The sequence below is a fragment of the Eriocheir sinensis genome, chromosome 70 (genome assembly GCF_024679095.1).
Source record: "Eriocheir sinensis breed Jianghai 21 chromosome 70, ASM2467909v1, whole genome shotgun sequence".
NCBI lineage: Eukaryota > Metazoa > Arthropoda > Malacostraca > Decapoda > Varunidae > Eriocheir > Eriocheir sinensis.
This window is the reverse complement of record NC_066578.1, coordinates 2,755,705-2,783,258: the sequence shown is the minus strand read 5'-3', so window position 1 is coordinate 2,783,258 and position 27,554 is coordinate 2,755,705. Positions and strand designations below refer to the sequence as shown.

The window sequence follows — 27,554 nt, the reverse complement described above, 5'->3', positions numbered from 1 at the left end:
GGCTACATCCTAAGGTAATGTTACATGGGCTGTGGAGGGTCATTTGTTTTCCAGATGCTTCACTATTTTAATTTTTAAGAAAAATTCCATACGCCATGAAATGTTGGAGTTATTGTTTTTTTATTTCTTTAAAAATGGCTTTGAATATTAAGTTTTAGGAACAGTTTTGTGAGACTTTATTTTCCTTAATTCCATCAAATGTTGATTCACATGATTCATGTTATTTTGATCTGCTGGAGTTGAAAACTTAATTTGTCTTCTTTTCAGATGTGGGTCTGAACCCATTCAGGACTGTTGCTGTTCCTTGGGCGCATGATGCATCGGAGACCCTAGAGCCTACCCTGGAGACCCCTAGAGGTAGGATTAGTTAGTATTCCATTAGCAATCTTCTTCCTCTTAAATTCTGATGCAGTGTTACCTCTCTTTCTATCTTCTATCAATATTTTCATGCTGACTGCTCTTCTGAATTTGCTAACTTCATGCCTCCTCCCCTCCTGTGGCCCAGCTACAAAATGATTTTCTGCTTCTGCTCATCCCTATTCTATCCAAATCCTGTATGCAAGAGTTAACCAGCATCTTCATTCCTTTATCCCTTCCACTGGTGAACTCTATAACAGCATTCCTTTGTCTATACTTTTTCCTGCCCACAACTTGAACTCTTTCAGGAAGAGAATATCAAGACATCTCTTCTTCTGCAAAATAGCCTCTCTTCTGGCCACTCATTCTCTTTTCTTTTATCGGAGGAGTGTCTAGCTTGCTTTTTGGTTGTTGTGTTTGTTTTTTGTCCTTCAGCTGCCTCCCTTGCTGTAAAAAAAAAAAAAGTTTCTTGACTATTACATATTTACTGTCGACAAGTTGACCCCATTGTATGAAAGTAATAGACACAATATGTATAATGTGCTGCTACAGAGTATAAAGAAGTAAAGTAATATAGGTAGATAAGATACTTTAGTAAGGTAATCATCCTTGTAAGAAAAATGAAGGAGGTGGTGACAAACCAGCGTTTATGGAACCCACCAAAGAACCTGCTTGGAACCAAGGCAATCAGGGATATGTGTAGGGTGCTGAACCAACTGCTTTAGATCATTCAGAAGAACAAAGTTGTAGTCTTGTTTACCAGGCTGGCCAGTGAAAGATAAAACCCTAAGCTGGTGGTGAACTTTGACATCTCACAAGATGGGAATTTCAGCAAAGGGAGAGTGCATCAAGATGTGGTCTACCTTGGAATTTAAAGTCAAAGAATTTTATATAGTTGGTAGAGTTAGGTGACAGATAAACAGCAAATACCTACTTAGTAATGGATTGACAATTGAATTTTAGGTAGATGGAAAATTCTGAAGTCAAGGTCATGGGCACGGGAGCAAGTGATGTTGTTGCATAGTGCATACATTGACACAACATCCAACTTTGTATTAAAATTTAGGATAGAGATAGGAGGAGGGAACAGAGGAGAGATTACTGTCAGTAGCCTCAAAAACCTGTGTTTTGGTTGGGAAGAGAAGGTGAGGTTTAGAGGAGAGGTGGTGTTCCACAGAATGGAAGTCAAAGCAGACTGCAGAATTGTGCCTTATGAAGAAATGGTAGTAGGTTTATGGATTTGAGTCCCCAATGTCAAGTTACCGTTAATACAGATGCAGATAGTTGAACTTTTACTGTAATTTTAATTTTTGTATCTTATCCTTTGTTTCAGTGTGTGGTAATGTTGTTGTAGGCTTACTACATAGACTTACGTGTTGTTGTCATTCATGTTTGTTCTTTTCAGACATAAAGGTATGCGCTGTGTCTGGCTGTAACCAGGGAGGTATACCAAATAAGAAGCATTACAGTATCCCTAAAAAAAAAAATGTCCGTGAAATATGGATCCATAGGTGTGGCATAAGGGATGATATTGATCCAGACAGTGCAACAGTGTGTTGGAAACACTTCAGCAGGAAACAGCTCTTCAGTAAATTGGTGTACACAACAGAAGACGACAGCATTCTTACGAAGGTCAGAAAGTTAAAGAAGGATGGCGTACCGGACATGAATCTTCCAAAAAACATTGATGAACCAGCTCTTGAAGACACTGCTGAAAATGGTAAGTATAGTAAAAGTTTCCTTCCATTGGCTGTAAAATATTAAGGTCCAGTGCTGTGTGGCTGTTATTAATCATTCAGTCATTGGGGGCATACTCCGGGGGGCGTGTCGCTTCACCCACCCTATGACACCAAACCCAGGGATCCCTCCAGGCAAATCTCAGGCCCCTTCTCATCCTAAGTATCTTCTTGTAGGATCTATCAACTTGCTCAAGCCACAAACTGTGGGCTTCCCCTTGGCCTCCTCCACTCAGGATTGACAAACGTGAGTGGAGGAGGCTGTATATTGATGTGAAGAAGAGGTATCCACGACAACAAGCGTAAAGCACACACTGCGTGGTGTGACAGAGACTTGTACACAGTCCAGTACTAGACGTGTATGTCCGCCCGCGCTGCATCTAGTGCCCCGATTTGCGAACTTTGTCTGGCGCGGTAGTTTTTAATCGACTTGTCCCGTTTTTTTTTTTTTTTTTTTTTTTACTCACGTCCGGTCCATCCTGGCATCAAATGTACTGACTAAATCCATCTATATTTCTGACTCCCTGTCCCTTCACAAGAACTACCCGCCCTGGTCATGGCAGAAGTCTGTAATTTTCCAGCACCATATGATCATGATATCGCACTTGGAACTCAAGCTGCAAGTACCTACTGCTCAGTGGTGGGCACCGCTAACCGAAAAGTTAGCTTCACTAACTAGTAATCCACTAACGAAAAGGTTAGCTTAACTTACACTAAACCACTAAACTGATAAAGAAATTAATGGAAGTTAACGCTAACCACTAATTTTTTATATATGGATTTAGCTTCGGTTTAGTATTTTGGCTCTAAAACCCTTTGGGGAGGCGGTGGCTGAGTGGATAGCGTGATGGTGCCGCATTCAGGACGACGCGAGTTCGATCCCCGCCCGGTGACACCAAGCTGGGATTTTTCAGCCACTGTCGAGTGGCCTAAGACTACCCACATGCTGTCCAGAAGACCACCCATCAACCCGGTCTCTAGATTCTAGGATTAAAGATGAGCTCTGGGGGACAGCATGAGCCAATGCAAGATGGCGCCACTATAAACACTTACCTGTGCCACAACGGGTTGGGCCATACCATCAGGCCCCTCCAAAACAAGCCTACAGGCGCCATAGGCGAAGATGTAAAAAAAAAAGGGGGGGGTGACCTGAAATTTCAATATGTTGCAGCTTAGACATAGAGCATCCCAGAAGCCTCCAGTTTATCCTAAATTGGTATATTTTACCAAAGATTTCCCACAAATTTATGCATTTTTTTTACTTTTTCCAAAGCTGACACTTATTTTTATTTTATTTGTTGTCAGGTGGAAAATATCAAATTCTTGTTATTAAATCCCAAGTTCAGAGTTGGAAATGGAAGATGCGTTACCCTAAAAATACCAAAAAAACTCCCCAATAATTGTCCAGTTACCCACTTTAAGGCGTGATGTACCCAAAAGTGGAAGCCCTGGAATTATTGTGCCACGTGGCTCACCTGGTGCTGTGTCTGCCCACAACGGACCAGAACAAACCTGCATGATTTTTAGTGGACCTAAAGTTAGCGGAGGAGGAACTACATTTAGTAGAAGGTAATTTGTTCACTAACTGTTTCCAGAGTTAGCGAAAACTCTTATCAGCTAACAAAAACGCTAGTTTCGCTAATTAACGGTTAGCATCAAATGCCTCATAACTAATCTCATTGCTGGTACATAAAAAGCCATCTGGCTCTGAAAGTGCCTATACATAGAGAATTTTGATGATATATTGCATGTAGCCATACTGGGTAATATTCAAAATAGCCTAGTTGCATCATATTCAATAGTTACTATTTATTATTTCATGTTATTTCAAATATCAATCGTTACTTACATGCCGTAAATTATTAAAATACCCTTTATTTGTACTTACAGGGCTGGATGTCTTTAAATGTACCTGAAATAAGATGAATTATGGGCATTTGAAAGGCCATCGTTCAAGTATGACCTGACTACTCTGTTTGACACAAGCTTGTCTTTCGTGTGTTTGTGTATTTGCCTATTTGTAGTCTACGGGGCCTGAGCTAAGCTCTAATAGTCCCGTCTCCATATCTACATTCATCCGGCCTTTCTTTCATTTGATGGACACTGCTCGCCTCCACCACCTCTTCCCGCAAGCTGTTCCATGTATTAATACTTCTATGTGGAAAATTATACTTTTTCGAGCCACTCAAACAGGTTCCATGATTAAGTTTCTTCCTATGTCCTCTCAGCCCCTGCGTTCTCGCAGTTAAGAGGAGATCATCTCTATCCACCTCATCAAACTTATTTACCAACTTATACAGTGTGATCAGATTTCCTCTTTCCCTTCTTTGTTCCAGTGCAGTCAAGTCCGTCTCCTTTAGTCTGTCTTCATACGTCATATTCGAGAGTTCCGGGACCATTTTAGTTGCAATTCTTTGTATCCTTTCCAACTTCCTGATATCCTTCATTTTGTGAGGCGACCACACAACTGCAGCATATTCAAGTTTTGGTCTTATCAATGTTGTTATTATTTTCTTCATCGTTTCTTTGTCCATAAATGAAATGCTACCCTTATATTTTGCATCATCCTGTGGGTTTCTCCAAGCAGCTTGTTTATGTGCTTTTTAGTGTGTCTTGCATCGTTACTTCCAAATTTTTTCTTCATCTACCACCTTTAAGTTTTCTTCTCCCCTCCTGTATGTTTTCCTCAGTCTTTTTTTACTTTTCCCCATTTCCATAACATGGCATTTGTTTGCATTAAATTCCATTAATCATAACTGGCTCCATCTATACACTCTATCCAGGTATTTTTGCAGTTCTTCACAGTCTTCCTTCGTCTTCACTTTTCTTATTAACTTTGCATCATCTGCAAAAAGGCTCATATAACTTTTTTACCCTTCAGCATATCATTTATATATATTATGAACATTATTGGTGCCAGAACTGAGCCTTGAGGAACTCCACTCTCTACTCTCCTCCAATTTGATTTCTCTCCTCTAATCACCATCCTCATTTCTCTTCCCGTTAAGTAATCCTTCATCCACTCGATAACCTTTCCGCCCATTCCTCCCCATTGCTGTAGTTTCCAGACTTACTACATACATGAATCTTCATCACTGGTGTGTTGTTATCATTCTTGTTTGTTCTTTTCAGGCAATGCTCCTCAAGAAAAAGACATCCATGATAAAAAGGTCCAAAGTTGTGGCACGAGGGATAATCTTGATACTGACAATGCAACTTTGTGTGAGAAACAGATCGTCACAAAACTGGAATACAAATCAAAGAGACGTCACATTCCTAGAAAGGTCAAAAGGTTGAAGAAGGATGCAACACCCGACATCAGTCTTCCAGGAAACACCTCTGAGTCAGCTCCTCAAGACACTGCTGAAAATGGTAAGCAGAGTAAAAGTTACCTTCCCTTGGCAGTAAAATGTTAAGCTCCAGCACGGTGAGGATGTGTTGTCACTCATCAAATAATCCAGCCATAAGTATTTCCCAAACCCTCTCCTTTAGGAAATATTTGCTAAAGTGTAAAATACCTGAACCATCCCATCGGTTAGGGGCTGAGAGTAGAGAAAAGGCACATGGAATAGTCTTTCTACCATGTATTGACACATTACTCAATGTAATAAACAGTTTTAATTACTGTAACGTAGATGTTTCCTTACTGTGGAGAGTGAAAATTTAAGATATTTATACAATATAACATTTAGCTTGTAAAACAACAATACTGAAACTATACCTGTATGTCTTTTCCATAAAGTGGCCCTTCAATCACACTGAAATGACAGGTTAAAAGGTCTGGGAGCTTTATTCATGGTCACCCCATTAAATCTTTGTTTTTTATATTATTTATGCTTCTATATACCCATTCTGTGTTGGTGCCCTCACATCCACGTTAACATAGGATAAGTTGATGACTAAACCTTGGAGTTCATCCCCTCTCTTTCCTGGTTCTTTTAATCATTTGTGCCGTACAGACCTGGACCACTCAGTATAATTTTCCTTTTCCCGTCACAGGAACAACGCAGAGTTGTTGTTTTTTCTTTCTTTTGAAAAGCCTTTGAATATTAAAATTTGGGAAGAATTATGAGAATTTTTTCTTACTTAAGTGTATCAAATGCTAACCTGGTATTCACGTGAGTCATGTTATTTTGATCTGGAGTTGAGAGTATAGTTTATCTGCCATGTAAATGTGCCTCAGGTGTGGCTCTGGACCCCTGCAAGGCTGTCCCTCATCCTGGGGAGCAAGACACACCGGAGACCCAAGATGACATGGAGGTCACTGACGGTAGGATTATTTATTGCAGTTAGTTTCCTGACTATTACATATCACCACATTTCCCGCCATATGAGATGGACTGGAGTATACGATTATGACTATACGCATAACTGGCGCCACTATAAAAATTGCCTGCGCCATGACGGGCTTGGACCAACCACCAGACCCCTGAAGAAAGACTACCGGCACTTCAGGCGGAGATATATATAAAAAAATAAAATAAATAAATAAATAAATAAGATGCACCTATAATTTGGCGAGAGATATTTAGGAAAAAAAAAAAAAACTACATTTTCCCTGAACTTAATGTGTATGCAGTGTTACATTTGGCCACCTTACTTACAATTATGACTATGATACCGTATGTTGCTTTGAAGAGTTACACTGCTCTTACCCCAAGCAGCTGTGATTTTGAAATGGTAAACAAGAGGGTTGATTGGTAGGTTCACTCACTGTGCAGTGTGCAGACAGTAACTTTCACCGAGCTACTGAGGGAACTAATCACACGGGGATGCATCGTCTGATGGGCAATCTTGGTCTTGATCTTGACTTTCAGGGACCATATACCTATTTTCAGTTAGAAATAGATGCTCATTAATTTCTGTCAATCATATTATGTTTTAATATGGTTATTTTTACAATGAGAAACAAAAATACGTTTACAATAAACACTTCAGTCATCCACGAATATCCGTTCTTTCAAATACATAGAAAATGTCAGCTGACCGGGGCGCTGCACAGCAGAAATAGCTCCAGACTAATCTGCCCAAGTCCGCCCCTTGGTCACCAAGAAGAGTCACGTCAGGCAGCACCCTGCCCCTCCAAAATTGTTCCCGTGTAATAGCAGCCTTAACCTGTACAGTGTCGTCTTATGTTATTATGTTTATCATTTTTACTTTTTTTCAAAAACTACCACATGCTGTCCTGAAGACCACCCATCAACCTGGACTCTATTTGCCCCTTAAAATGTAAAAAAAAATACAAATCATTTGATATATATATTATTTATATGAGGAATGGAAGCGCAGCTACCCTAGAGTGTTCATACTCTTATTTTTCTCCGTCTCAGAGCTAACGATGTCATACCAGGAAAAGGAAATTTATCTTAAATTTTTTTAAAGCCTTTGTTCTTTTCATTATAAACACTTCCCACAACCCTAAAGCGTGAGTAATGTATGAGTACTTCTTTACATCACAAAAAACTAAAAATAAACAGGAATCGTAAGTACAACAAAGTGGTTGGATGCGCATCAGGCAACACCGCTCGCATCAAGGCCGTGTGCACTACACCCGTAATTTTCAGTTTAACATAATACTGTGAAGCTTCCGACGATCAGTTTTCATTTCCGATTACTGTGAACCGTAATTTACAATTCCACATGCCTTACTGATTATAGAATCAAGGAGTAATTACCTAGAAGAAAGTAACTTCCCTTCTTGTATAATGATTTATGTTGGAATGGGTAGCCTACACGTGTTCAGAGAAGCCCTTTAAGGAGGGCACCAGGGGGGTCCCTCCTGGGCACACAGTATGTCCTATGGCTTTGAAATTTTAGTATGTTATTCGTTGGTGTAAATGTATGATATTCTGTGAATTTCGTGAAATTTGGTGAATGTGTAGGGGAGACTCAAACAAAGCATAAAATCTTCTTTTTGTTTCACAGACTTTAGTTTTTAGTTAATTGCTTTGAAAAAAATACCATAGAAACTTTGTGTATATATCTACATTTCTCATTTTGTAAATTTTTTATTTTTTGTTTTGGCTTCGAAAAAAAAAAGAATTTGTTTTTCATTAATAATTTTCTCCACTTTTCCTCCTGTTTTCTTTTTACATTTTTAAAAATGTACAAAATGAGAAAAATTGCCATTTAGTTGTAGTTTATATTGATACCTTACAAAAGACTGTCAGACGTTTTGTCGATTTTGTGAAAATTTTTGAAGTGTAAAAAACTAATTTTCGAGATTTTGGCTCCTAAAGAATTTTTTTTTCCATTTCATGTGTCTTGCCATTTGTATTCATTTGATTGTCATGAAATCTTCACATATGATTGTTTATACCTTGTTCACTTACTGGAGAAGGATAAGGCATCTGATCCCCCTTTATAATAAAAAGTATTATCACTCAAAGGTGGTGGTGGTGGTGGCGGCGGTGAGGTTGGTGTGAAGACAAGGTCGTGACTCTTGCTTCTAGCGTTACTTTCTTGCATGTTTCCTGGATCTCCATTTTGTTCCAGAAGCCTTCTTCATGTTCATAAATCAGCTCATGGTTGCTTTGCGCTTGTACGTCATTGTAAAGACATTTTTGGGTTGTAGCGCAGCGAAAAATTTCAACGTCCTCCCCGGTCAACGTCTGGGTGAGAACTGAGCAGCAGAGCGTGCATTTCACATTCGCCAGCTGTCACGAGTGGATAGAGGGATGACGGATGACAAAATTTAGAGGGAAAAAGACTATTTCTAATGTGAATTTTACGTGCATACAATCCCTGAGAAATACCACGTGTTCTGGCAAGCTATGATGTAATAGCATGGGGCATCTAAATCTCCTAAAGGGACCCTGTTTTTTTTTATATTCTACAAAATTATGCTTCATTACCTGGTAGTACATTGCATCCCCAACATGTTGAGCGAGAAAATTTAATTTAGTCAGTTTAAAAAATATTCATAAAAAAATACCCCCCTGGCGCCACCCTTAACATCTTTTTAAAAATGCTCAGACTTGTCAAATTATTCCTCTTTACTGTCAGTGAACAATGTTATATACACAAACAAAAATAATGGGCGTAAAATTACTCAAAAGAGCATGTGTATATATACGTACTAAACACTCCCCTAAGAGGTACATATATATACGTACTAAACACTGTACGGGTTAACCATCACCACTAAGATACCCGGCACAGGTGACTGGAGCGCAGCAGTGTTGTGTTTCGTGTTCACGCAGCGCCACATCACACGTCTTCTTCTACTGGTGACCTGTGCGGTTTTATTGCTTCACATGTCCTCCTCCTCTCTTCTGCTTATTCATACTTTCCTTTTCTATTGCATCACACTATTCATTATTTAAATTAATCAAAATTTGTACCTTTACCGTATATCGCGTAGGGGCAACTTAAATTTTTGGCATTTTTCCGAGTGAAAAAGTGCACGTTATACAGCACAAAATACAGTATATTTCATTCTGGAGACATCTGGGAACTATTGTGTAAGATGGAGGTGTTTTGGGTATTGGTTTTGTACCAGTAACAATAACCCCTACTGTGGCCCTACACCTACCAAAACCGCACCATCGGGGTGTAAGACAGAGTGATTTTTCGAATCTTCTTTTTTGAAAAAGTGCATCTTATATGGCAGGAAATACGTTATTTACTGTTGACAAGTTGGCCACATGGTTTGAGAGTAATAGACACAATATGTATAATGTGCTGGTACAGAGTATAAAAAAGTAAAGTAATATAGATAAGATAATTTGCTAGTAAGGTAATCATCATTGTAAGAAAAATGAAGGAGGTGGTGACAGTGTTCATGGAACCCACAGAAGAACCTGCTTGGAGCCTTGCCACTTTTCCCATTGAAACATAATTTTGTTGAGCATGAAACTCGTAGTGCTTGAAAGGGTCAGACATGCAAGGGTTGTATGGGCGAGCAGAATGCAACTCTGTTGTATATGTTTCTACATAATGATAAGTCATGGCCATGCTCCTGTTGCCTCATGATTCATACATAGTAGGTTGAATTATTTCCCGAGATGAGGTTATTTGTAATCTTCACCAAATAACTTTCCCCTGCAATATGTATCCATTTGTAACTGAAGAAATCCAGTGATCATAAGGAAGAGTGAGTGAGAGTACTGTGTAGAGAACAGAAATCTGCGCACCTTGCATTATAAGCCTGACGCCTACTGGTATTTACAGTTGCAAATATTTATTAGTGCAGTTGCTTTACTCTGTACTTAAGTGATGCCAAACTTTTACTTCCAAGATAAAGTTTAAGCTGTAGATCACACTGGTAAGTCTAGTTATAGTGTATTGATCTTATATTTTGTCATAGTCTTCAAACAATTTCAGATTTCTTCTAAAAGCATTGAGAATAACCCTGACAAGGTTTTATAATTAACATTGTTTTTATATTTTCCTTTAATGTTACAAAACTCTTCTTAACTTATGTATTTTTCAGAACAAGTTTTGCAGGAAATCCAGGAATACAGAGACTTGCAGGAACAGGAACAGCAGCTGAAAGAGGAGCTTGAAGCAATGGACCAAAAACTCATGGTATCATCCCTAACATCTATCTCACTAGACGACAGGAAGACAAGGCTCTGCACCGGCCTTCCGTCACTAGCAGTGTTCACGTGGCTCATTGACTTGCTGTCTGGACACTTAGCAACATTTGACTGTATCAGTAAACCTGATCAGCTTTTAATAACACTAATGAAACTGAGGCTAAGTCTTAGCACACAAGATTTAGCATTTAGGTTTAACACTTCTACTCAAGCAATTGAGAATATACTTTCAGATGCCATCCCCATAATGGCCTGTAAACTTGACTTTTTGATTTGTTGGCCAGTCAGAACACATCCAAGGAACATTCCCAGGCCCTTCAAGCCAAACTTTAAGAACTGCTCTGTCATCATTGACTGTTTGGAGTTTCCTACAGAAAAACCATTAAACATAACTGCAGAAAGTCAAACCTGGAGTGATATCAAACACCAGACTACCATTAAGTGCTTGGTGGGCATCACACCGTATGGGTCATTCTCCTACGTCTCGCAGTGCTGGGGCGGCAGAATAACTGACAGAGAGTTGGTTTTGGTGTCGGGGGTTTTGGAGCATGTCTACCGTGGTGACATGGTGATTACTTGCAAAGATTTTTCCATTCAACAGGAATTGTCAGAAAAAAGAGCAAAGCTTATCGTTCTTGAAAGTTTGGATTCACCTGAAAAATTAATCAGTGATCATGAGTTAGCTACAGTCTCTCTTTTCATAGAAAAAGCTTTTAAACGGATAAAGCGTTACAAAATATTGTCACAAACACTCCCAATACCTCTACTTCCCTATATTAATGAGGTGCTCACTTGTTGTTTGGCCTTTTCAAATTTACAACCCAAGTTTCAATAAAAGTAATCCACTGGTGTGCCGGTGGCAGCTACGGCTCTGTATGTAAAGGGCCAATTGGGAACCATGGGGGACCCAATACCCAAAGAGGTTTATAGAATTTGCCAACTGATGCTGTATTTTTTTACTATCATTTGGGGTCAAACATTTCTAGGAGGGGCCTTGTTTCCTCCAGGCCCCCACACACACAACTACACCTGTACATCTCATGCAGCCCCCCACACATGTCTTCACCAGTGTACAGGTCCTGCAATGCCCCCCCCACATCTCCACCAGTGTACAGCTCCTGCAGCCCCCCACACACACAACTACACCTGTACATCTCATGCAGCCCCCCACACATGTCTTCACCAGTGTACAGCTCCTGCAGTGCCCACACACATCTCCACCAGTGTACAGCTCCTGCAGGCCCCTCCCACCACTCTACAGTACAGTAATCCTTCCTGTATCCAGATATGCTCCATATCCGGACACAAAGTCTTGGCTCTATTACATCAGGATCCATATTTGCTTGTCCGTATCCAGCCATAAAGTTTCGACATGGCTGGTTGGGCCGGTCTACAAATCAAAATTTTTTGTTGGTCTAGCTGGATAATAGCTCCTAACCCAGCGACTGAGCAAAATTCCTGTCCAGGTAGGGCATGTAATATATATTATGAAGTCTTTTTTTTCTGTTTGCCTTACCTACACTGCCTGCAAAATTGTATTCATCAAGAATAAATTGTTACACTTTACCCTGATTTTTAAGAAGGCATATCATAATTGAAAACCAAGGACCAATATAAAATATATGGTTGAGAAAATTTTATATTAGTCATCCCTTTCCAAAACTGTTGACCAAACTCACTTGTTTACCACTTTCTACATTAGCCTGAAATTCTGTGACACATCCATAGTTTAAAAAGTAAAGAACAAGAAAATTTAGAATGAATAAATAAAAAAATAAAAATAAAGCATGTGCTTTAATTATTTTCTTCTTGCTATTCTTTACATTCTAAACAATGAATGCATCACAGAATTCTGGCCTTATGTAATTCTTTCCATTATTGCCTAATTGTGGATGTCTTACAGAGTGTTAGAGAAACGAGTTGGTCAAGTTTTGGAAAGTGATGACTGATATTCTTATATCTACTGTTCCTTATTGCTGCAGACATATATCCTTTATTAAAACCCACTAATTCATAAGCTCATTAGGGAAAATACAGATAGTTAGCCTTTGGGAAAGCACATTTAAAACAAAAACATTTTGGAAAAGAGCATCTCTCCCCTGACAACCCTCCCTACACAGACACACACAAAAAAAAAATCTTAATCATAGTGTTTCATTTCATCTGTCCACCAACACAAACATTCAAATTTATCAGAATAAAAAGTTGATCTTCATGCAATCATGAACTAACAATTTATGTGCAGGTGCCACATCCACATTCACGAGTGGACAGATGGAATGAAACCAACTACAGTATAATGATGAAGAAAGCATTACCTGTAAGCCTCTAGCTGATGGTAGCAGTGAAAAAAAAAGAGAGAGAGAGAGAGAGAGAGAGAGAGAGAGAGAGAGAGAGAGAGAGAGAGAGAGAGAGATATATTTCCATGGGAGCAAACAAATCAAGCAGGTGGGAAAAGATGGTGGAAAGATTTGGATATGGTGCTGTGGAGGTGGAGCTGGGAGGAGGAGAGTCTCATACCGTAGGGAGTAGGCACTGTGCACCATGGTGTCTGCCCTTGTTTCAACTGCGGCTAGTCAATGGGATCTGATGACTTGTACGAAACACTCACGTTTCTTAGGCTCGGGTTCCTACAGGAAGAAACATATCATGAAGTTAGGTTGAGAAGGTAGACATTTTGGAGATAAAGAGCATCAATAAACTGGAGGGAATAAAACCCTTGCATTGCAAGGGTTATGAAATAGAGGAATGTCTCCATGGAGGTTAAGAGATGTCTAAGAAATGGCTGTCACCTGCCAATGACATCGTACGGCTCTAAAACATGTTGGAATAGGGAACAGCAGTGACGAGTGTGTGTAGTGGAAATGAGTTACCTGAAAGGAGCACGAGTGATGGAAGACAGTAGGGTAACACCAACGAAAGTGTGTATAAGGTGGAGTATGTGTGTATGCACAAGTGGAGTGAAAAGATGCACGTTGAGATACTGTAGTAGCACCAAATGCACATTTTCTATTACTTAAATTAGTCTTATTACAAAGTTGAAAAGAAGTTGGAAAGTTTCGTTTAGTCGGCGCAACATCTGTGGTCATGTGCTGGAGAGAGACAGAAGGGGAAGGAATTATAGGAGAAGGGAACGGATCCCAGGAGATGGGACACAACCCCCGATTAATACCTGGTACCCATTCACTGCTGGGTGGACAGGGGCGTAGGGTATCAGAAAAGCCGCCCAAATTTTTCCACTCCGCCTGGGAATCGAACCCGAGCTCTCTCGGTTGTGAGCCAAGTGTGCTAACCACTGCACCATGAAGCCCCCATTTACAAAGTTGAGGGGACATCAAAACAGGGTAAATTAAGTTCAGTGCTCACCTTTCCTTTTAGGAGCATGCTTTAGGGCCTCACTAATTTCATCTCCACCTCAGATGTTTTTGCTTCTGCGTAGTTTCTCAAGCATGCTCCTTAGATAAAGAGGTCAAAGCGTATGAATGTTAGCAAATTTAGTTTTAGTTTTAGTGGCAACCATAGTGCAGATTATTTTCTTAACATTACCAATATGACTACAGATACTGCTTTGAGTCAATTTTGTAAAAAAGCAATTCTGTACACTTACTGACAATAACTTTGCAGATGGGAAGATCAGTAAATGCTAGCTTCCCCTTCTTTCCCTTCAGGCTGTATGATGATCACATACCATTGGTCCCCAGCTTTTTAAAAATCCTACAAACAGCATCTCCAAGGCTGTGCCCTCCTAAAGATGGCAAAAAAGTGTCTGCAATGAATAATAGGAGCACCATAAATACTTTAAAACATATGGTTCCTCAGCACAAAAATAATCTTATATCTATATGATGTATCCAGAATGTCCAAAAAATTTCTCAAGTTCAAAATGACACAGTTTATTCTTACCTTTTTTTTAAGTTTGATCAGCCAGTGACAGCCACTTTTGTGCATGGGTCATCCAGCTCCTCCAAGCTGCTTACTAGAGGTGGCAGCACATCCTCCTGACCCTACGGCAAAAGCTACAGACTGGAGGAGGTTTAACATCAGCCTCTGGTTTTAATAAAAAAAAGCACAAAATCTGACTATGAACGAGTGACAAGATTAATAAGTAATGGTTTTCTAATACATTATATATATATATATATATATATATATATATATATATATATATATATATATATATATATATATATATATATATATATATATATATATATATATATATATATATATATATATATATATATATATATATATATATATATATATATATATATATATATATATATATATTATTATTATATATATATATATATATATATATATATATATATATATATATATTTTTTTTTTTACGTGTCCGCTTGTAGCGCCGGTAGGCTCTCTTCAGGGGCCTGGCTGGAAGTCGGCCCCAACCCGTCATGGCGCAGGCAAGTGTTTATAGTGGCGCCATCTTCTCTTGGCTCATGCTGCCCCCCGGAACTCCTTCTTGGTTCACTTGGATGGTTTCCTCTAGAGCCCGGGTTGATGGGTGGTCCTCAGGACAGCATGAGGGTAGTTTTAAGCCACTCGGCGGTGACTGAAAAATCCCAGGTGGTAGCGTGGGGATTCGAACCCGCGTCGTCCATCACGTGGTGAATGTGGGCCCAGCACGCTACCAATTCAGCCACCGCCTACCCATATATGGAGAGAGTGAACCAGATTGTATACGCGGTGCATTGTGGGTGAAACAAATGCTTATTAAGCTATCCTTATTATATAGATTGTGCCACTGTAACACCCTTATACAGCACAAATCACCATTTTCACTGAGCACGCTGCGGTGAGAACACAGTGAAGTGAACCAGTTTCCCGCCCAGCACCATTTGTGTGCATGTGTGACGTCATCCGCGGTGCATTGCAAGAACGGAGAGGGAATGAATGCTGCTGCTGCTGGGACTGAGTGCTGAAGCAAATGAGAGAATTATAGAAGCCATGAAGAGTTTTCTGGAAAAGATGTGGTGTGCAAGAAATCGGGAATCGGAAGATTTGTAATGGATACTGCTTGTGTTGTTTTATTTTTACAGGCTGTGTCGATATGAAGGCCTGACTCTCCAACGGGTCACCTGTACAGCAAGAGCAAGAGCATTGTGGGTAAAACAATAATGCTTAGTGAGCTATCCTTATGGTATATAATCCTTGCTTACCGTTTCACCGTTTACCGTTGATGAGGTTTCAGGCCCCGGGCCGCCGCCGTAGCAGCGCTCCACAGGGCCGCTCTGTACAAACCTATTTTTTCTCACGTGTCGGCGGCAGCAGGGGATCGAGGGGAGGTGCGGTCGCATAATGGTCCTATATACTATGGTGTATCACCGTCGAGAGAGATGAGTCGTTTGAAGGGGAGGTGCCGTGGCCTGATATCGGAATCCAGCAGGGGCAGTCTGGTAATCTTCAAGAAAGCCCTAAAGACTCACTTGTTCACTAAATCCTACGACTTCACAAATATGAGGATTGAGGACAACTTTAGGTGCTAATATTACTGTTAGCGGCCCTGTGGAGCGCTGCTACGGCGGCGGACAGGGGCCTGAAACCTCATCAACGGTAAACGGTAAATGGGTCCGTCACTGGTCTGGGGTCTTTGCGCGGGCCCATTTAATTCGTATGTTTGATCATGTAGGGGTTGCCGGGGGTGGGTGGGTGAAGGGCTGGACTGTGTGTGTGGGTGGGTGCCGGGGGCTGCAGGTGTGGGTGATAGTAGTGAGCCAAGCCTGGGCAATGAGAACGTCTCCGGTTGTCGTCTCGTAAAGATATATAAAATTCGAGGCCACATTGAAAAATATAGTTCCGGTATATTTTAAACTGAGAGAGAGAAAGAGAGAGTAGGCTATAAAGGGGTTGCACGTGACGTCATCGCATCGATCAGCTGATCAGTCAGCTGCCCCTCAAAGGCCCGCCATTTTGGGAGGCACATATTTACCACAAGAGAACTCCTCATCTTCCCGCCTCAATCTTGAAAATGGTACATAGTTGTTGTGCAGTTGGTTGCACTAATAGGGGAGGGAAGGACAATGTGTCATTTTATCGGTTTCCAGCCAACGAGGAACAGCGGCAAAAATGGACAGCAGCTGTAAAGAGGGATGGGTGGCAGCCGACTTCTGCTACCCGCCTTTGCAGTGCTCATTTTGCCAAAGGTAAATGTAACATATACTTCAATCGTTTCTATATTTTTTTGGATAAATTAGAGGAGCTTTATGCTTATATTAGGGGGGTGTTATTGGCCCATCTATTACTCTGTGGGTGTGGGTGTTAGTGGTCCATCTATTACTGTGTGGGTGTTATTGGCCCATCTATTACTGTGTGGGTGTGGGTGTTAGTGGCCCATCTATTACTGTGTGGGTGTGGGTGTTAGTGGCCCATCTATTACTGTGTGGGTGGGCGTTAGTGGCCCATCTATTACTGTGTGGGTGTGAGTTCTTACCTGGATGACCGTTCCCTATGAGCTATGCTAGAGGCCACATGTATGATGCGCCGTAAAAAAAATTTCTTTTAATTTTTTGGTTGGGGAGCGTATTGAAACTACTGTAACCTAACCTCGCCCCCCTGGACCCCCCCCACATGTATGATACGCCGTAAAATCTTTTTTGGGGGGGTGGGGGGAACATTTAGTTTACTCTAACCGAACTTTACATAACCTAACCTCTACCAGGGGGGCTTCGCCCCTATCGACCCCCCTGCTAATCAGGGGGGGACTGTGCCACCCCTGGACACAGGGGTGTATTGAAACTACTGTAGCCTAACCTCGCCCCCCTGCTAACCAGGGGGGGCTGTGCCCCCCTGGACCCCCCCCCCCCCCAACAAGTATGGTGCGCCGTAAAATCGTTTTTGGGGGGGAAGCGTATTTAAACTACTGTAACCGAACTTTACATAATCTAACCTCAACTACCCTGCTAACCAGGGGGGGCTGTGCCCCCCTGGACCCCCCACCACCTCATATATGGTGCGCCAAAAATTTTGGGGGGGTGGGGGAGCGTAGTTAAACTACTGTAACCGAACTTTACATAACCTAACCACAACCCCCCCACCCCCCACCTGTATGATGCACCGTAAAAATTTTTTGGGGGGTGGGTGGGGAGCATATTTAAGTTACTGTAACTGAACTTTACATAACCTAACCTCTAACGGGGGGCTTCGCCCCTCTCGCCCCCCCTGCTAACCAGGGGGGGCAACACCCCCACATGTATGATGCACCATTAAAACTAGAGAAGTACAACATTATGTGAGACCTTGGAAAGGTTATTATTCTCGTGGGGGCAATATTGGAGGCGCATATAGTGAATCTCCAGATTTACTGAATAATGTTAGTGTTAACATTGAAAGAGTTGCCTACGTCCCCTTCTTCAACATTAGCCATTAGTACTTACATTACAGACGACGCCAAGATGGTCTTGCGGCTTCACCAGCCCCGTCCTCTGGAGCATCGCTATTGGTTGAATACAACTTGGACATGTCCTCAGGAAGAAAGATTACTGGCTACTTGAGAATAACAAAGCAGCTAACAAACATTAGAGAATAACCAATAACCTGAATTTGAATGGAAAATTTTCAAACACAAGTAATAGGGTTTCCTGTTTGGGGGATTTTGTAGCATCCTGGGATTCCGGGAAAAAACAAGACATTTCCCGGGATCCCGGGATTTCCCGTGGCAGATAATGTTTGCTAATACTCCTGCTCTTTCGTAATTCGTAAATGAACCTCAGTAGTACATACATCATAAGTAGTTATTTGCCCTGTGAAAGTGTGAAATAAGTATTTTTAAATGACTTTTTATTTTTTATTTTTTATTTTTATTTATTTTTTTTTTTTTACGCCGTGGCCTATTGCGCCGGTAGGCTTCTTCCCGGTGGATCCTGATGGTCAGTCCAAGGCTTCTTCCCGGTGGGTCCTGATGGTCGGCCCAGCCTGTTCTGGCGCAGGCGAGTGTTTATATTGGCGCCATCTTGCATTGGCTCATGCTGCCCTCCCGGAGCTCATTTTTAATCCTAGAATCTAGAGTCCGGGTTAATAGGTGGTCTTCTGGACAGCATGTGGGTAATTTTAAGCCACTCAGCGGCGGCTGAAAAATCCCAGCTTGGTGGCACCGGTTGGGGATTGACCTCATGTCCTCCTGAACGCGGGGCCGTCTTGCTATCCGTTCAGCCACCGCCTACCCATGGAGTTTCCTTGTATGTATAGAATATGAATTTTTGCATACAATAGCATATCCATATGGAAGCTTGGCCAGTGGCACCCAGTGCCCCAGTGACCCCCACCACCATAAACTACACAGAAAATGAAACTATGGAGTAAACTGTACATATATTCAATAACGTAAATTAATTTGGACATCATACTCTGAAAAAAGCTAATGAAAACACTGAAAATTCTGAAATGCCCTGAAATAAAAAGAATGATAGATATAACCTGGTATTTTGTCATTGTATGTATTGAAATAAAGCGGAAGAAAACAATTAGTAGAATATTTGAAATTTTGGCCCAACTCTCCAGACATGGTAAACAAAAAAAAGTGAAATGGGACTCAAAACACTCAACACTAGAGTATGGAATGACCTGTAAAAAAAAAAAAAAAAAAATCAGACAGCTGCAAATGCAGTCATACACCCTAAGAGTTATTCATGAAATAACTTTTCAAAAAGCACAAACAGTCAATAGTAAGATAACTAAGCTTTGATCTTAATTTGGAGTGGCCACTTTCAGTGACCCCCACCAAGCCTCAATGCTCCACAGAGAGAGATATGGGACCTAGGCATCTCTCTCTCTCTCTCTCTCTCTCTCTCTCTCTCTCTCTCTCTCTCTCATACATTTTCATATTCTGTAGCAGATGTGAGAGAAAAGTAATAAAAAGTATCCCGGGATTTCCCAGGATTTTACAAATTTCCTGGGTAGAATAAAAAAACTTTATGGCCGGGATCCCGGGAAGGAAACCCTAACAAGTAACCTGCGTTCGAACCTGGTTCACGCATTGGTACGTGCTACCAGTGAGTGAATACATGGTCAACATGACGGTTGCAAGATTCTTATAACGGAAATTACTTACTGTTTAGATGCTTCATTATAACCTTAACCCTTTCCTTGCACGTGGTGCGGATGCAACTATCCCCTCAGGCACAGTCAGGCAGCCCAATGGGGGGTCTCTTTTAACCTCTGTATCTCAAAAACTATTCATCACAGCTAAAAACAAAAAACATCATTGGAAAGAGGAGGTCCAGATGTATAGGAGTCGGTTATGTATGCCTCTATTGCGAACGTACATGCACGTTCAGGGAGTGTTGAATGTTAACACTTATGTCGGTGCATGCAGGATGATCAGCCATATTGAGAGAACTGCGGACATCTCTCCTTGAGATTCTGGCAAGGGAGTATTGCCAACTGCAATATTTACAACTATTTGGTCAAAGAATCAGTCAGGTGATAGGTGAAGCTATGCAAAAATGCCGCTATGTTGGGCAAGAACATCCACCAGTTACTCGTCCGTAGATTTGCCGCACTGGGCTGATATGATTTTCCACCAAATTTAGTGAAGAACCCACTCAATTGGCAATCCTGTGCTGTGAGAATTAGTGTTGGAACACTTTCATACGCAGGAGATTTGAGTGCGGGTGGAGCTTGCAGCAAGCGTTTAGCACTACCAGCAAATACGCCTAATGCTCCCTGCGAGCGTTTAGCAATGAAAAGGTTAATACTGTAATGGGGGGGGCTTCACCCCACTCGAACCCCCTTTCGTATGGAGACTGAGTGAAATTGCGTGGTTTCCGTATGTGGTAAAAAAATCCCTGAATGTAAGGAATTTCCTTACATCTAGGGTATTTTTCAACCCCCAATAACTCAAAAACTATGCATTTGCGACACATTTCATGGTTACCACCGCATTCCCCGCTGTCTCAATGGCCCCCTAGCCAATTTTGGTTGCGAGGGGTGAGTATGGGGAAACACTAGAATAATACCCCATCTATTACTATGTGGGTGTGGGTGTTAGTGGCCCATCTATTACTGTGTGGGTGTGGGTGTTAGTGGCCCATCTATTACTGTGTGGGTGTTAGTGGCCCATCTTTTTCTGTGTTGGTGTGTGTGTTAGTGGCCCATCTATTACTGTGTTGGTGTGTGTGTTAGTGGCCCATCTATTACTGTGTTGGTGTGTGTGTTAGTGGCCCATCTATTACTGTTACTGATAGGTGCTACACTGCCACTCACGGTAGGTAGACAGGGGCTGCCAAGTATAGGTCAGTGGGCTTTTTGTGAACCTCTTACGTTCTTATGTTCTTACTGAACGCTGCCTGGGGTTAAATTAGTTATATATTCATTGTTCTTATCATCAAATATATCTTGAAGTTTGATAATAAATGTATATACTATATTTCCATCACCATTTGGCAGCCTAATGAATAGTTATATGAACATACATGGACCGACTGCCTGGGACCGCCCTTTTACAGACTGGCTAATTTAAATAAACAAAACTAACTTAACTACCTAACCTAGCCTGAGAGAAAGGTACAGTGATGACGGAAATACAGAAAGAACAATGAATATATGACTAATTAAACCCCGGGCGGTCCAAATTTATCCCCGGGCTGTCCCAGGTCCCGGGCGGTGTTTACGTAGTGTGACCGCATTTAAGTGATGATATCAAATGATACAATTAAGCATTGGAAATCAGAGGGGATAGACATACAGGGCTAGTACAAGTAAAGTAAATAATAATAAGCCTTATCCTGGGTTTGGTTTGGTTATATTACGATAATCCACAGTGGTGACAACAAAAATTAATTGAGGTTTGGTCGGTGTTATTAACAGTTAGGCCTAGGTTAATGTAACTTTTCTCTATTCATTGTTTGATGGTCTGATTCATTTAAATTAGATATTCATTTTATGGTGGAAATTTTTACTATTTTCATACTCATAAACTTCAGGTGAAAAGGGGTGTAGTTCTGTACATTTACCTTCTTTGCTTAGTGTTAGGAACCTTTCAAAAACAGACGTGCTAGTCACTAGTGACTAGCACCATTTTTTCCCTCCCTAAATTACCAACATTTCTTTTGGGAAATTATTATTTATTTTGATAATACAACATAATTTCAGGCAAGAGAGACTCCAATCCACTCTCACCAGACTTTGTACCTTCCATCTTTAACCACACACCAAGTCAAATGCGACTCCAGAAGATTCGGGAGATGGAGACATTTGAAAGGAGGCGGAAGATGAGGAGAGGGATGCGAGAAGTAGCATCCAGTATGGGTGGGCCTGCAAGTACAGCTGAGGAATTCAACACGAGCACTATCTCAGGTGAAGGTGATGCTACGCTACAGAATCAGTCAGATATAATGGATCAAGATGAAACATTACCATTTGTAAAATCTGTGGACAGAATCACTGCACAAAGTGTTACAGCCCCAGTTGATGTGGCTGTAAGTACAGTTTGGGATCATGATTATAGTACTATCCAATCTGAGAAAATCTGCAAACTCAGAGGACACAGTGATGAGGCATGGCAGTTTCCATCAGATGCACTATTAGATAAAGCACATAATATTGATAATAAAACATCAGTCAGTTCTACAATGACTGATATTAGTCATGAATATATTAAGTCTCGAACTTGAATGTCAGTCATTAAGAAGTAAATGTCACACTTTAGAAGCAGAAAATGCTAGGCTGTCATTATCAGAAAAAACATTTGAAAATGACAGTGGAAAAGTTAAATATTATACTGGATTGCCTACATTTCATGTATTAATGCACATTTTTTATTTCATCAGTGACTTTTTGAAGGAACAATCTAGTTTAACTCCATTCCAGCAATTTATCATGACTCTAATGAGGATCAGGCTTAATCTGAATGTTCAAGACTTGGGCTATAGATTTACAGTGAATTCTGCAACAATATCTTGGATCTTTAATCATGTTATTCACGTATGCTCCTCACGCTTGACACCATCTTTAGTTTATTGGCCTGAAAGAGAACACAGTAGAAATAACCTTCCCGTGGTGTTTAAAAATTAATTTCCTCATTGTGTTGCAATAATTGACTGTTTTGAAATAAGTCTTGAAAGGCCAAGTGATTTGGGAGCGAGAAATAAAACTTATTCCCACTTCAATTCTACAAATCTCTCATTCCTCCCAATATGGCTGACAGTTGTTTTTCCTAAAACAAAAATGAAGTGGTGTGACGTCAGTGCAACCCCTCTGTTGTATGTTTACAGGAATTCAAATTCGTCTTCTTCTTCGTGTGACCTATCTCGCCTATGACGCCTCAGCTGTTTTATTATTATTTAAGCTTTCTCGTAATTAAAGGGTTATTCAGATCGAATTATTCACCCATCTGTTATAGTAATAAATTAATTTCCCTTAAGTAATGTAAAAAAAAAAATATATATATCCCTGAACAAAGAATAAATAACTTATCGTTAAATCTAATAATTGGCCGTATCGACGTCAGTCTGAAAAAAAATGCCAATGTATTATTTTTAACAGAGATGGGCAAGTGCGGTACTTAGTGCGGTAGTACCGCATCACAAAAAAAGTACCCCACTACCGCAAACTTTCTGAAAGTACCGCACTACTGCGGACCGCACTAAAAAATTCTACAGTACTTTTTGCGGTACTTAGAAAACCATTGAAGACATTTGCAGCACGGCATGCTCACAGAAATGTCTTTGAGAGTAATAGACACACTATCTTTAATGTGCTGGTACAGAGTATAAAGAAGTAAAGTAAAATAATTTAGTAAGGTAATCATCATTGTAAAAAAAAAATGAAGGAGGTGGTGACAGTGTTCATGGAACCCACAGAAGAACCTGCTTGGAGCCTTGCCACTTTTCCCATTGAAACATAATTTTGTTGAGCATGAAACTCGTAGTGCTTGAAAGGGTCAGACATGCAAGGGTTGTATGGGCGAGCAGAATGCAACTCAGTTGTATATGTTTCTACATAATGATAAGTCATGGCCATGCTCCTGTTGCCTCATGATTCATACATAGTAGGTTGAATTATAACCTGGAATGAGGTTATTTGTAATCTTCACCAAATAACTTTCCCCTGCAATATGTATCCATTTGTATCTGAAGAAATCCAGTGATCATAAGGAAGACTTGAGTGAGAGTACTGTGTGGAGAACAGAAATCTGCGCACCTTGCATTATAAGCCTGATGCCTACTGGTATTTACAGTTGCAAATATTTATTAGTGCAGTTGCTTTACTCTGTACAAAAGTGATGCCATACTTTTACTTCTAAGACAAAGTTTAAGTTGTAGATCACACTAGTAAGTCTAGTTATAGTGTATTGATCTTATATTTTGTCATAGTCTTCAAACAATTTCAGATTTCTTCTAAAACAGTGATTGAGAATAACCCTGACAAGGTTTTATAATTAACAGTTTTTATATTTTCCTTTATTGTTACAAAACTCCTCTTAACTTATGTATTTTTCAGAACAAGGTTTGCAGCGAATCCAGGAGTGCAGAGACTTGCAGGAACAGGAACAGCAGCTGAAAGAGGAGCTTGAAGCAATGGACCAAAAACTCATGGTATCATCCCTAACATCTATCTCACTAGACGACAGGAAGACAAGGCTCTGCACCGGCCTTCCGTCACTAGCAGTGTTCACGTGGCTCATTGACTTGCTGTCTGGACACTTAGCATCATTTGACTGTATCAGTAAACCTGATCAGCTTTTAATAACACTAATGAAACTGAGGCTAAGTCTTAGCACACAAGATTTAGCATCAAGGTTTAACACTTCTACTCAAGCAATTGAGAATATACTTTCAGATGCCATCCCCATAATGGCCTGTAAACTTGACTTTTTGATTTGTTGGCCAGTCAGAACACATCCAAGGAACATTCCCAGGCCCTTCAAGCCAAACTTTAAGAACTGCTCTGTCATCATTGACTGTTTGGAGTTTCCTACAGAAAAACCATTAAACATAACTGCAGAAAGTCAAACCTGGAGTGATATCAAGCACCAGACTACCATTAAATGCTTGGTGGGCATCACACCGTATGGGTCATTCTCCTACGTCTCGCAGTGCTGGGGCGGCAGAATAACTGACAGAGAGTTGGTTTTGGTGTCGGGGGTTTTGGAGCATGTCTACCGTGGTGACATGGTGATTACTTGCAAAGATTTTTCCATTCAACAGGAACTGTCAGAAAAAAGAGCAAAGCTTATCGTTCTTGAAAGTTTGGATTCGCCTGAAAAAATAATCAATGATCATGAGTTAGCTACAGTCTCTCTTTTCATTGAAAAAGCTTTTAAACGGATAAAGCGTTACAAAATATTGTCACAAACACTCCCAATACCTCTACTTCCTTATATTGACGAGGTGGTCACTTGTTGTTTGGCCTTTTCAAATTTACAACCCAAGTTTCAATAAAAGTAATCCACTGGTGTGCCGGTGGCAGCTACGGCTCTGTATGTAAAGGGCCAATAGGGAACCATGGGGGACCCAATACCCAAAGAGGTTTATAGAATTTGCCAACTGATGCTGTATTTTTTTACTATCATTTGGGGTCAAATATTTCCAGGAGGGGCCTTGTTTCCTCCAGGCCCCCACACACACAACTACACCTGTACATCTCATGCAGCCCCCCACACATGTCTTCACCAGTGTACAGCTCCTGCAGCCCCCCCCCACACACACACACACACACATCTCCACCAGTGTACAGCTCCTGCAGCCCCCCAAACACATGTCCACCAGTGTACATCTCCTGCAGTCCCTCACGCATGTCTCCATCAGTGTACAGCTCCTGCAGCCACATTTGACCATTTTTCTCCATTTGATTTTGGCCTGTGTGTAGTGAGTCCCTTAACAATCCATTGCCCAGAACACCCCTGTGGTGTATTGGTTAGCACACCAAACTACAAATATGCAGTCCAGAGTTATATCAGGACCTGGACAGACTGTACACAGCCCACCCAGCTGTTCATCCTCACTTTGGTCTGTAAATGGGCACCTGGAGAAAGTAAACTGTGGTAACCTGGATGTCACACTTGTGCTGTGTCTGTGTCCTTGCCCACCAGAGGCTCAAGGGCTATAGAGATGAGCACTGATGCAACCCACAGCTTAGTGTATGCTGCCTGCTACTCATCGCTCCCATAATAGACAATAGTAAAGAGAGGTCAATTTCGGGTGGAGAGGTGCCTTGATAAACTCTTCTTGAAGGTCAGGTCATAGGCAGGAGGAAATGCAGACGAAGGAAGGATGTTCCAGAGTTTACCAGTGTACGGGGATGAAAGAATGAAGATGCTGGTTAAATCTTGCATAAGGGATTTGGACAGTATAGGGATGAGCTAGAGTAGAAAGTCGAGTGCAGCAGTTCCGCGGGATGGGGGAGGCATGCAGTTAGCAAGTTCAGAAGAGCAGTCAGCATGAAAATATCGATAGAAGATAGAGAGGCAACATGGCGGCGGAATTTAAGAGGTAGAAGGCTGTCAGTAAGAGGAGGAGAGCCTTAGACTCCACTCTGTCCAGAAGAGCTGTGTGAGTGGAGCCCCCACACACGTGAGATGCATACTCCATACAAGGGCGGACAAGGCCCCTGTAGCCTATATGGTTAGCAACTGTGCGAGGGAGAACTGGCGGAGACGATACAGAACGCCCAACCTCGAGGAAGCTGATTTAGTAAGAGAGGAGATGTGAAGTTTCCATATGAGATTTTGAGCTAAGGATAGACCGAGGATATTTGGTGTTGAATGTGACAGCTGAGTGCTGTCTGGGTGGTTGCGCGCCATGCCCCGAGATTTGATTTCCTCTTTTCTACTGTTTGTTTTGGCCCCACACGTCCTATACGTGTATCGAAACACGATAAATTAATCAAGACGAGGATCGAGAGGGTATTCGCCTGCTGCCTGGTATTGAACCCGCGACCAGCGTGACAGGAGAGCCACTCCTTACCGAGTCGGCCAAAGAGGGCGGTACCCCCTGGCAAAGTGGGTTATGGGAGGCTCCCTTATCAGGCCTAGTCACCGCACTACATAAATGGAGCTTCACACCAGGCTGTGTCCTCTTTCACCACAAAGGTACATCATTTGAGGCTCTGGCTGGTAAACGTGGCGGTGTTATGATATTTGAACGAGGCAGTGTTGCAATTGGAGCAAAGAAAGATATTGCTGCGAATAGCGGTATAATAAACAGTATAAGTTTGCTGGGTAAGTGGGTTATGGGAGGCTCGTTCATCAGGGATAGTCACCGCATTACATAACCGTTGCTAGCCTTCCACAAATCCAGAGATCGAAAGTAATATAATTGCGGTACAATAATATCTACCTGGTAAATATATATAGTTCTTACTGTTCATTTTAATATTTGTCTGTTTTGTTTTAAGTGGGAAATGCATACCTGTCAAGTCCTACGATTTTTATACGCAAAATCTTATGGCAAGACACCACAGTAGCTTGACAGGTATGGAAATAACCAGACTGAAGAAAAAAGTAGCAACATTTACTGCTTGATCTCATGTATAGCAACACTGCTGGTGGGTACTGGGGGTGGGGGTGGGTGTCTGGGGGGGGTGGGGGGGGAGCAACGTTGCCAGATTGTCGTACTCAGCCGCTTATATTTCCCGACTTCCTACCCCCAAACTGTCTTCTGGGCTCCAATAATGAAACTAATTTATAGTTATCGTTAAAAGAGTTAGATCCTGATGTTTCTTGGCTATAGATAGGCGTCAGAAACCGGTAAATACAATGCTCTGAGTACGATAATCGGCCAGATGTAAACACCGCTGCTCCTGCCATCTGTTGGAACCGACATACACCACAACCACCCCGCCCCCCTGTCCCCCATAGAGTCCCCCTCCTGTCCAGTCCATCAGTAGTAGGCGTGGGATTGCCTTTGTAACGGCTTCCACTTGTGTCTTATTCTTGATTGTTGATTTGTGGTTGTTGTCT

The 27,554-nt window shown here is 41.3% G+C and overlaps 1 protein-coding gene and 1 long non-coding RNA gene across 10 annotated transcripts in view; both read left to right on the top strand.

Annotated features, from left to right (window-relative positions):
• LOC126988733 (uncharacterized) overlaps positions 1 to 27,554 on the top strand; it is a 45,413-nt gene that overhangs the window by 3,558 nt on the left and 14,301 nt on the right. For 3 of the 9 annotated variants that reach the window (XR_007742507.1, XR_007742505.1, XR_007742506.1), the window contains exons 3-7: positions 268 to 357; positions 1,763 to 2,077; positions 5,226 to 5,465; positions 6,277 to 6,363; positions 10,528 to 11,709. Coding sequence is in view for 4 of the 9 variants with exons in the window: in XM_050847097.1 (XP_050703054.1) it covers positions 268 to 357; positions 1,763 to 2,077; positions 5,226 to 5,465; positions 6,277 to 6,363; positions 10,528 to 11,468 (1,673 nt within the window). In the remaining 5 variants the exon portion in view is untranslated. Of the gene's footprint in view, positions 1 to 267; positions 358 to 1,762; positions 2,078 to 5,225; positions 5,466 to 6,276; positions 6,364 to 7,065; positions 7,235 to 10,527; positions 11,710 to 11,826; positions 12,200 to 24,094; positions 25,646 to 27,554 lie in introns of those variants that run through there. The other 6 variants (XR_007742504.1, XR_007742503.1, XM_050847097.1 and 3 more) reach the window with 6 other exon arrangements.
• On the top strand, positions 15,949 to 22,761 carry LOC126988736 (uncharacterized). The gene is made up of 2 exons (XR_007742508.1): positions 15,949 to 16,800; positions 21,746 to 22,761. It is a non-coding gene; the product is annotated as an uncharacterized LOC126988736 (long non-coding RNA).